Source organism: Salvelinus namaycush, chromosome 30, assembly GCF_016432855.1.
Source record: "Salvelinus namaycush isolate Seneca chromosome 30, SaNama_1.0, whole genome shotgun sequence".
NCBI classification, from domain to species: Eukaryota; Metazoa; Chordata; class Actinopteri; order Salmoniformes; family Salmonidae; genus Salvelinus; species Salvelinus namaycush.
The window spans coordinates 719,933-731,850 of record NC_052336.1 but is presented as its reverse complement, the minus strand read 5'-3'; the positions used below and the strand labels follow the sequence as shown (position 1 = coordinate 731,850).

Sequence of the window (11,918 nt, the reverse complement as noted above, 5' to 3'; positions counted from 1 at the left end):
TGGCACTCTTCTATCTCGATCAATGAGAGAAGACAAATCTATGTGATAACATGAAGTTCAGAAGTCTTTTCTGCTGTTTTGTTTTAACATCAAACTAAGTATCATTCCAGGAGTTCAAATCGCGTCATTGTTGAGTCTCTGTGGCTAGAAATCAAATCAGGACGTTCCAATCTATTAGTTAACTCTTGTGTTAATATATATCAATGCCACAGAAACATAATGATGAGGAGACTCCCATTTTTCATACAACTCAAGGATGCACAAGGACGACTTAACCATTTCTGTCTCTCTCCTCCCAGTCAGGAGATGGCGGAAGGTGGGAGATACTGCTGCTGGTCCGGTGTTCGCTGCCGTTTCCTCATCCTGCTCGTCACAGTGGCGGCCATCTTGTTCTTCACCAACCACCGGTCAGCAGAGTGTGTCCCAAGATGGTGGGCGGAATACCATGGTCGTTCAGTCAACACCAGTAGGGAAGTAGTTTCCCTCAACTCCACTGACTTTACCATAGACGCTCATGAAACTGCATCTGCCAATTCAACAGATCGTCAGACTTCACTTATCCACTCTACTCAGCAGGCCATCAAACTCAACACAACACATAATGAAACTAGTTCCATCACGTCTGCACTGACCATCACTGATCTGATCACAGAGGTCAAGGCAGTTCGGTCCACTCCTCCTCCGTATGTGTCCCCAGGACCGTACCATGTAGAATACCCATCAGAGTACATCTTCATCCTGGATGAGCCAGAGAAATGCCGGGAGCAGAACCCCTTCCTGGTTCTGATGGTGCCAGTGGCGCCCTATAACAGGGACGCTCGTGAGGCCGTCCGCAGTACTTGGGGCAGTGAGAGGCAGGTACTGGGCAAAGAGGTCCGTCTGTTCTTCCTGCTGGGACTGTCCAGTGGAGAGGAGACAGAGCAGCTCCAGGAGAAGGTGCTGCAGGAGAGCAAAGAGCACCAGGATCTGCTGCAGAGCGACTTCATAGACAGCTACAAAAACCTGACCATCAAGACCATGGTGATGATGGAGTGGCTGAGCTCTCGCTGCCCCAAAGCCTCCTACGCCATGAAGATCGACTCAGACATGTTCCTCAACGTGAACACCTTGGTCAACGTGCTGCTTCACGCTCCAAAGCAGAACTACATGACTGGACTAGTGGCCCGACGGGGCGCCGTTCTAAGAGACCGTAACTCCAAATGGTATCTTCCAATGGAGGTGTTTCCTGAACCGGTATATCCACCTTACGCTCTCGGCCTGGGCTATGTCTTCACCTTAGACCTCCCCAGGAAGCTGGTGGAGGCGTCCAGGCATGTTAGAGCCGTCTACATAGAGGATGTGTATCTGGGACTGTGTATGAGACACCTGGGTATCCGGCCTACTAACCCCCCCAATGGAAACCTCTTCCAGGTTTCCCCTGTGGCTTATGACCGCTGCACCTACTCACGGCTGATAGCCACCACCACATACAGTATCACTCACCAGGTCAACGCATGGACAGACCTACACAAACCTGGTCCTCCCTGCTGATCTCATACATCACTTCCTCCCTGCTGATCACATACCCCAACAAACTGACTGATGTACCAATCCCTTCCTCGTTCTTTGTTCTTGCCAACAATGTAAATCTGGTGAATTTGTAATGCATTTCCACTTTGATTAACATGTTTAATGATCATGATGATGTTACTGAATTTGGATTAGACACACTTCCAGTCTTATATCCTTTGTGGTGCTGGGAGTTACTGCCCCCCCCCCCCCAAGAAAAATCTACATTGGAGAACAAGTTATTGTATTTAGACGTGACCACAAGAAATGTGCAGAGGTACAATTGTGTGTGTGAGTGTTATTTTTCTACTTTATTTGAATAAAATGTTTTATTTCATGGCCTAACTGTACATAATGAGTAATTTACTACTTGAGTAGTTCTCATCATTGTTACAGCGATATATCCATGCTGATAGTTATGTATGGTCAGTAGAAGGTTTACAAGATTATATGGTTTATGTTTATAAGGCATATGAACTAGTTTCTTGAGAAGCTAGCCGGGGGACCAGCACTGGTTTGGTTCTGGGTTCAGAGATTATTTAAATGATAATGCCCAAGGATATATTGGCACGGGTGTTGTTAGGCCTGAGACAAAGTCAAGGGTGGGCAAATTTGTCAATATATCCTCCAAACACCGGACATTATCACTTTTATACAATGGATTACCAACATATTCAAATAACGATTGACATATTTTCATTAAAAACATTATTCTGATGAATTTATTCATTCTATTTCATCCTTCCACAAGATATAGTCCCGACACAAATCTAGGGTTGCTACCCAAGCCGGCTGTTCGTTCGTTCTGTCGGTTCGGTTGCCAGAGACGTGACCCAGTTGTTCAGTCTTTTTGTTCTGTATCTATGGACGCGACCCAGTCATTTGTTCTAAATGTTCCATTGCCATACTGGCTGGCAACGTTCTTATCCCTTGCTTGCTAGCTAGCAAACTACGGCTAACTTACAGTCACGTTAAACAGTGCAGCCAGAATAACAACAGTAGCTGCATTTGTTGAAGCTATTTTCTAGTGACATTTATGTTGATACATCCATAACAATGAGCTAAAAAAGCACATTTTCGCCTCGCATAGAAAACATTTCTCACTCGTCAGGACACTGTTGTTCAGAGGAGCCAACAACACAGCCAACAACACAGCCAACAACACAGCCAACAACACAATCAACAACACAATCACTTCAAACTGAAGCTGGAAAGAATACAAACTAGCTGCACTTTGTTTTGTCTGACTTTTTGACATTTCTTATATCCTTAAAAATGATGCCAGCTGATTCATGATTTCGACTGGCTGAGAAACGCTGCCTGCCTGTCTGTCTTGTCCCGACTGTTCATTACTCTGGGACAGCTGGAGAGAATTTCAATATTGAAACAATGTTGCAAATGTCAGAGACAGACAGCAAGGTTTATACAAATCACCGCTGTTGAAAACTAAATGTTAGTCTAAAAGAAATGTGTGATAATGTCTAGATGCTTTTCATAGTGGAGATCAAGTTCATAAATTGCCTGGCTGGGCTGACGAAACGTTGTATTGCGGAGTCAGATGAAACAGAGTAATAAGGCATTTAACATCATAGATTTAGCCGGTGGTAACTTGTGGAATAGACACCGGCTGGAATGTGGTTTTAACCAATCAGCATTCAGGATTAGACCCACCCGTTGTATAAAAGCTGTATATAGAATTATAATTTTTTATATACAAACACGAGTACAAACAATGGTTAGCAGAATCGTTTGAGGGCTCACAGTATACTGTTTACCTTGACAGGATTTTATAAGATGGACAACACTGGGAGAGGACTGCAGATTGATTTAGCTGAAGTTCACAGAAGTGGATTATATCAACCAGTGAAAGCGAACATCATGTCACGTTATAGTCTTACCTAGTGTCACGTTATAGTCTTACCTAGTGTCACGTTATAGTCTTACCTAGTGTCACGTTATAGTCTTACCTAGTGTCACGTTATAGTCTTACCTAGTGTCACGTTATAGTCTTACCTAGTGTCACGTTATAGTCTTACCTAGTGGACACAACAGCATGACCAAGGAGTTGAATCCCTAAGTCCCTAAGACCATTGATAAATAGGTAATTGACTAATACACAAAGAGAACATACTATTTATACACACTAGTGGGATACCCCGCCGGTTATACGACATGTAGTCATACAGCAGGTACAGAGACTAAGCGTTCTACCTTATCAATTTACCAAAGTCCAGGTTCCAGAAAACCCCTGGCATAAGACATCTTACAGCCATAATCAAACTAAACAAGTAAATATGGAAACTCCAAGTGCTTGAATGATCTGTCCAATTCACATTCATATTCATATTCAAGTCAAGAAGAAAATATGACCGATCTGGCTCCATGTCGACATCCATGTACAGATGTCTTAGAGAATGCCATAGACCCAGAGTTCTTATCTTAACAGGAAGGCCTAAGGTGAGTTTTAAAACAAACACAACTTTTTTTTTGGTGAGAAATCTCACTACTAAATGGCTATTTCTTCTATATCATCTCTATAAGAATGAATCTAATCCAAGGTTGTGTCTCTGTGTATAAGCACAGTTTGGATTTAAGGCTGACTGTCTTAACATGTAAAAAAACGAAAGACCCAAAATTAGTGCAGAGATACCAAGGCCCATAGGGTTCCTTTCAAACGTAGTGCACTACATAGGAAATAGGGTGCCATTTTGGACACACATGTATCCTTGTGCACTACATAGGGAATAGGGTTCCATTTTGGACACATTGTATCCTAGTGCACTACATAGGGAATAGGGTGCCATTTTGGACACATATGTATCCTAGTGCACACATATGTATCCTAGTGCACACATATGTATCCTAGTGCACTACATAGGGAATAGGGTGCCATTTTGGACACATATGTATCCTAGTGCACACATATGTATCCTAGTGCACACATATGTATCCTAGTGCACTACATAGGCAATAGGGTGCCATTTTGGACACATATGTATCCTAGTGCGCTACATAGGGAATAGGGTGCCATTTTGAACACGTACGTAACACTAACCTAATCCAAGAGATTAAATCCTCTGTCTGGGTACAACACATGTGCATGCCACAGGGATGGTAACAAAGTCTACTGTCACCAGGTAGTGTCGAGGGTTGTCAGGGCATACAGTCTTCTGGAGCACGGTGAAAGTGGCAAACACGGGGACAGAGTTATATGTCATGTCCTCGTGCTTGTTGATGATGCAGCCCTTATACAGACACTCAGCCACCATGATTTTAGAGGGAATCCTGTCCTCTCTCTCATCGATTCTGTAAGAGAGCAATGTAGTGAAATTATTTCAAGCCCAATGTTATAACACAGCCTGATATTATCAGAAATGTCCACTTATTAAATATATGCGTTGATTTTGATGAATGGCATCAACAAAATGAAAATACATGCCATTAATACCATAATTAAATGATTAGTAACTATTTGACCTTTTCCTAGGCTTACTCCATTCTTTGTGTTTGTCTTCAAAATGTTTGAAACATCATGTCAATCATGGCCCATCAGTCCTGCCATCCATAGCTGACTATTAATTTGAGAGTTCCCGATTCCCCTAGTCCCATCCTTCAGGTTACCAAACAAAGTGGCAGGACCAGGCTGTTGGAATTAGGCTATTTACATATTGTGCTATTTTACAGACGCTGAAGGGCGATACCTTACCTGTACCGCCAGGGGGAGAGAGAGCGGTTGTTGTATTGCACCGATGGCAGAGACCCAGTGTGGAGTTTGAGGCTGGGGCAACTCTGTCTGTCCCAGTGCCGTTGCAGGTGGAAGCTGTCAGACACAGCCGTCCTAAAGCAGTGGATGCTCATTATGAACCTTGCAGCCCGCCGATCCACCCCCCTCTGATTGAAACATCTCGTTGCTGACGACAGCCGTGCAAAACTCATGCAGCTGCAGATGCAAAGAAGTAACATCTGGAAATCGGCGAAGAAAACAAACGTTTTTCATGCGATAACAATATAACATAATAAAGTAGATCGTAAATAATAATAATAAATCAATGTGCATAGCAGAAGTTTAAAACTCAAATGATTCCAAAAAAATTATAAAACAACGAATTGATCGTTTGACACGCACATCGAACCCATTAGCCTATAACAACCTGACCTAAACATATTCCATTCATATACAATGTAATTAAATATAATTTAAAATAAGATTTAAATTATATATTTCAAAATAGCATAATGCTTTAATTCTGCAGACTGACCCGTGTCATCCTCCAACTGTTATTTTAAACGAAAAGTCAGGTGGCTGCAGGAGTCTGTCTCCTCAATGTGCCATGGTCGCTCTTCCTCTGTCACTGTTTATATAGTGACAGTTGTAGGCCACTTTCTCCCGGGGAAACCCGAGACGGAAATGAAACGATTAAACTCTATGCTGCTGCAGTATATTACACTGGTTTCCTTTTCCTCAACCGCTTCATGCTAATCACTGACAGACAGAATGTCGGGATACGCAGTGGCGTCATTCAAAGGAATGCGAGATTGATTCTAGGTTATTCATCACCAAATCTCAGTACGCTAGATTTGAATTTGATTTTCTCTTCAAATGACCATGGTTGTATTATTGAACTTGAAACGTTCACTTTGCACTTTAGGAACAATTTTAAAATGAGATAGTTATTCTACTTTTACTCCAAATATAATTCCCTCCAACATGATTCTGCTGTTCATACAGTTCCACTATGAATAAATCTCTTTCTTTCTTTCTAAACACATATTTTTTTCTGGTGCATTTACTTGAGGTAATTCTCATATGAACCATGCTACATTTGGTTGTTATTGGTCCATTGTTCATTTCCAGCACAAGCTAACAAAACCTCATTTCCCAGAGGAGAGATATTTGGAGATAGTGGAGGGAGGGGTGGGAGTGGGAGAAGGACCCTATATAGGCCCATATTCACAGCCAGGTCACCCGTGATACAAGTCAGTATTCAACGTCCTTCCATGTCTGAGGACGTCGGGCGATGATGTGGAAACTGCCCTCTAGGAGCAACAGTGAGCGCCGTTACCTTCAAGTAGGTTTGGGTTTTGCCAGGGTATTGGGGATGAGGATGGTGGATGAGCGCAACATCTGCCTCTGGTGCCATGTTTGAATCCAGCGATAGAAAGTTGTTTATGAGATTATTGTTTTATGCATATCCCACACTGTAACCCTTACCTTTAACCATTCGGAGTTCAAGCTTAACCTTAAGATTTTGAAGTTAATGCCTAAACTAAACCCTAACCTTAACAATTCAGAGTTAATGCCTAAACTAAACCACGAACACTTCAAAATGTGATGTTTGGAACAACCTTGAAATTTCAGGTGGATGAACATCTAATTCTGATGTGAGACTGTGAGATCCTGTTGAGATTCAATCAGATCCAGCCTTTACCAGCAATAGCAGGCACCCACATAGAGGATGTTTTGGCGGTGAAACTGAGTTGGAGCCATCAAATCAATGACCAGCTGCTCTTACAATCATTGTCATGAAGCCACACGCCCTCGCATTAGGAGTTCAGATCGAGAAAGTGTCGGCCAGTGGTTATCAAACATCCGCCGGATGTGTACCAAACTCACTAAAAGTGGCACTAATAAAGCCTCTTGAAAAAGCCAAAACATGACCCAGAAAATATAAAAAACTATCGGCCTATGTCGAATCTCCCATTCCTCTCAAAATGTTTTGAAAAAGCTGTTGCGCAGCAACTCACTTCCTTCCTGAAGACAAAAAATGTATACGAAATGCTTCAGTCTGGTTTTAGACCCCATCATAGCACTGAGACTGCACTTGTGAAGGTGGTAAATGACCCTTTAATGGCGTCAGACCAAGGCTCTGCATCGTGCTCCTAGACCTTAGTGTTGCTTTTGATACCATCGATCACCACATACTTTTGGAGAGATTGGAAACCCAAATTGGTCTACACGGACAAGTTCTGGCCTGGTTTAGATCTTATTTGTTGGAAAGATATGTTTTTCTCTGTGGATGGTTTGTCCTCTGACAAATCAATTGTACGTTTCGGTGTTCCTCAAGGTTCCGTTTTAGGACCACTATTGTTTTCACTATATATTTTACCTCTTGATGATGTCATTCGAAAACATAATGTTAACTTTCACTGTTATGCGGACGATACACAGCCGTACACTTGGATGAAACATGGTGAAGCCCCAAAATTAACCTCCCTGGAAGCCTGTGTTTCCGACATAAGGAAGTGGATGGCTGCAAATGTTTTACTTTTAAACTTGGACAAAACAGAGATGCTAGTTCTAGGTCCCAAGAAACAAAGAGATCTTCTGTTGGATCTGACAATTAATCTTGATGGTTGTACAGTCGTCTCAAATAAAACTGTGAAGGACCTTGGCGTTACTCTGGACCCTGATCTCTCTTTTGATGAACATATCAAGACTGTTTCATGGACAGCTTTTTTTTCCATCTTCGTAACATTGCAAAAATCAGAAACTTTCTGTCCAAAAATGATGCAGAAAAGTTAATCCATGCTTTTGTCACTTCTAGATTAGACTACTGCAATGCTCTACTTTCCAGCTACCCGGATAAAGCACTAAATAAACTAATAAAATGTGATCATATTACTCCAATCCTAGCTCTCTACAATGGCTTCCTGTTAAGGCTAGGGCTGATTTCAAGGTTTTACTGCTAACCTACAAAGCATTACATGGGCTTGCTCCTACTTATCTCTCTGATTTGGTCCTGCCGTACATACCTACACATACTCTACGGTCACAAGACGCAGGCCTCCTTATTGTCCCTAGAATTTTTTTAGCAAACAGCTGGAGGCAGGGCTTTCTCCTATAGAGCTCCATTTTTATGGAATGGTCTGCCTATCCATGTGAGAGACACAGACTCAGTCTCAAATCTTTATTGAAGACTCATCTCTTTAGTAGGTCCTATGATTGAGTGTAGTCTGGCCCAGGGGTGCGAAGGTGAACGGAAAGGCACTGGAGCGAGGAACGACCCTTGCTGTCTCTCCCTGGACGGTTTCCCACTCTCCACTGGGATTCTCTGTAATTTGCCTAACCATATTACGGGGGCTGAGTCACTGGCTTACTGGTGCTCCTCCATGCCATCCCTAGGAGGGGTGCGTCACTTGTGTGGGTGATCTTCCTGTGATCTTCCTGTCCGGGTCCTGTGCTGTGATCTTCCTGTCTTGGGTTCGTTCCTTGCGGGAGATCTTCGTGGGCTATTCTCAGCCTTGTCTCAGGGTAGTAAAATTGAAGATATCCCTCTAGTGGTGTGGGGGTTGTTCTTTGGCAAAGTGGGTGGGGTTATATCCTGTAGCCTGGTTGGCCCTGTATGGGGGTATCGTCGGAAGGGGCAGCAGCTGCAATAATTTATGTGTCGGAGGGCTAGGGTCAGTCTGTTATATCTGGAGTATTTCTCCTGTCTTATCCGGTATTTGCGTGAATTTAAGTATGCTCCCTCTAATTCTCTCTCTCTCCCTCTCCCTCCCCTCCTGGAGGACCTGAGCCCTAGGACCATGCCTCAGGACTACCTGGCCTGATGACTCCTTGCTGTCCCCAGTCCACCTGGTCGTGTTGCTGCTCCAGTTTAAACTGTTCTGCCTGTGGCTATGGAACCCTGACCTGTTCACTGGACGTGCTACCTGTCCCAGACCTGATGATTTCGACTCTCTCTCTACCGCACCTGCTGTCTCTAGCTCTGAATAATCGGCTATGAAAAGCCAACTGACATTTACTTCTGAGGTGCTGACCTGTTGCACCCTCTACAACCACTGTGAATATTATTATTTGACCCGCTAGTCATCTATGAACGTTTGAACATCTTGGCCATGCACTGTTATAATCTCCACCCGGCACAGCCAGAAGAGAACTGGCCACCCCTCAGAGCCTGGTTCTTCTCTGGGTTTCTTCCTAGATTCCTGCCTTTCTAGGGAGTTTTTCCTAGCCATCATGATTCTACATCTGCATTGCTTGCTGTTTGGGGTTTTAGGCTGGATTTCTGTATATCACTTTGTGACATCGGCTGATGTAAATTTGATTGAAAAAATGTGATTGATTCATTGTGATTGACTGGTCTATCTTCAACGCGTTCCTAATCGATAACCAAACATTTCTGTAGAAAAGCCAAAGATAAAGCCTTGCTGTCCTATCTATTAGTTCAGTTAGTTCAACACTTGATTCAGAAGCCCTGTTGGAGGTAGGTGCACTTGATTCAGAAGCCCTGTTGGAGGTAGGTGCACTTGATTCAGAAGCCCTGTTTGAGGTAGGGGCACTTGTTTCTGAAGCCCTGTTGGAGGTAGGTGCACTTCATTCAGAAGCCCTGTTGTAGATAGGTGCACTTGATTCAGAAGCCCTGTTGGAGGTAGGGGCACTTGTTTCAGAAGCCCTGTTGTAGGTAGGTGCACTTAATTCAGAAGCCCTGTTGTAGGTAAGTGCACTTGATTCAGAAGCCCTGTTGGAAGTAGGGGCACTTGTTTCAGAAGCCCTGTTGGAGGTAGGTGCAGTTGATTATGAAGCCCTGTTGGAGGTAGGTGCAGTTGATTATGAAGCCCTGTTGGAGGTAGGTGCAGTTGATTATGAAGCCCTGTTGGAGGTAGGTGCACTTGATTCAGAAGCCCTGTTGGAGGTAGGTGCAGTTGATTATGAAGCCCTGTTGGAGGTAAGTGCACTTGATTATGAAGCCCTGTTGGAGGTAGGTGCAGTTGATTATAAAGCCCTGTTGGAGGTAGGTGCACTTGACTCAGAAGCCCTGTTGGAGGTAGGTGCACTTGACTCAGAAGCCCTGTTGGAGGTAGGTGCACTTGATTCAGAAGCCCTGTTGGAGGTAGGTGCACTTGATTCAGAAGCCCTGTTGGCGGTAGGTACACTTGATTCAGAAGCCCTGTTGGAGGTAGGTACACTTGATTTAGAGACCCTGTTGGCGGTAGGTGCACTTGATTCAGAGGCCCTGTTGGAGGTAGGTGCACTTGATTATGAAGCCCTGTTGGAGGTAGGGGCACCTGATTCAGAAGCCCTGTTGGAGGTAGGTGCACTTAATTCAGAAGCCCTGTTGGAGGTAGGTGAACTTGATTCAGAGGCCCTGTTGGAGGTAGGTGCACTTGATTCAAAAGCCCTGTTGGAGGTAGGTACACTTGATTCAGAGGCCCTGTTGGAGGTAGTTGCACTTGATTCAGAGGCCCTGTTGGAGGTAGGTGCACTTGATTCAAAAGCCCTGTTGGAGGTAGGTACACTTGATTCAGAAGCCCTGTTGGAGGTAGGTGCTTGATTCAGAAGCCCTGTTGGAGTTAGGTGCACTCGAATCAGAAGCCTTGTTGGCTGTAGGTGAACTTGATTATGAAGCCCTGTTGGAGGTAGGTGCACTTGATTCAGAAGCCCTGTTGGAGGTAGGTGCACTTCATTCAGAAGCCCTGTTGTAGATAGGGGCACTTGATCCAGAAGCCCTGTTGGAGGTAGGTGCACTTGATTCAGAAGCCCTGTTGGAGGTAGGTGCACTTGATTCAGAAGCCCTGTTGGAGGTAGGGGCACTTGTTTCAGAAGCCCTGTTGTAGGTAGGTGCACTTAATTCAGAAGCCCTGTTGTAGGTAGGTGCAGTTGATTCAGAAGCCCTGTTGGAGGTAGGTGCACTTGATTCAGAAGCCCTGTTGGAGGTAGGTGCACTTGATTCAGAAGCCCTGTTGGCGGTAGGGGCACCTGATTCAGAAGCCCTGTTGGAGGTAGGTGAACTTGATTCAGAGGCCCTGTTGGCGGTAGGTGCACTTGATTATGAAGCCCTGTTGGAGGTAGGGGCACCTGATTCAGAAGCCCTGTTGGAGGTAGGTGAACTTGATTCAGAGGCCCTGTTGGAGGTAGGTGAACTTGATTCAGAAGCCCTGTTGGAGGTAGGTGAACTTAATTCAGAAGCCCTGTTGGAGGTAGGTGCACCTAATTCAGAGGCCCTGTTGGAGGTAGGTGCACTTGATTCAAAAGCCCTGTTGGAGGTAGGTACACTTGATTCAGAAGCCCTGTTGGAGGTAGGTGCTTGATTCAGAAGCCCTATTGGAGGTAGGTGCACTTGTTTCAGAAGCCCTGTTGGAGGTAGGTGCACTTGATTCAGAAGCCCTGTTGGAGGTAGGTGCACTTGATTCAAAAGCCCTGTTGGAGGTAGGTGCACTTGATTCAAAAGCCCTGTTGGAGGTAGGTGCACTTGATTCAAAAGCCCTGTTGGAGGTAGGTGCACTTGATTCAGAAGCCCTGTTGGAGGTAGGTGCAGTTGATTATGAAGCCCTGTTGGAGGTAGGTGCAGTTGATTCAGAAGCCCTGTTGGAGGTAGGTGCACTTGATTCAGAAGCCCTGTTGGAGGTAGGTGCACTTGATTCATAAG

General features: G+C 44.4%; 1 protein-coding gene across 1 annotated transcript; it reads left to right on the top strand.

The window, feature by feature from the left end:
- The first annotated feature begins 306 nt into the window (after positions 1-306).
- Positions 307-1,530, top strand: LOC120024748 (beta-1,3-galactosyltransferase 1-like). The gene has a single exon (XM_038969027.1). The coding sequence runs from the start codon at positions 307-309 to the stop codon at positions 1,528-1,530; it is 1,224 nt and encodes a 407-aa protein (XP_038824955.1).
- Positions 1,531-11,918: the final 10,388 nt, after the last annotated feature.

Bases quoted from the DNA above. Each gene is read 5' to 3' on its own strand.
- LOC120024748 (XM_038969027.1), top strand. From the start codon at position 307: ATGGCGGAAGGTGGGAGATACTGCTGCTGGTCCGGTGTTCGCTGCCGT.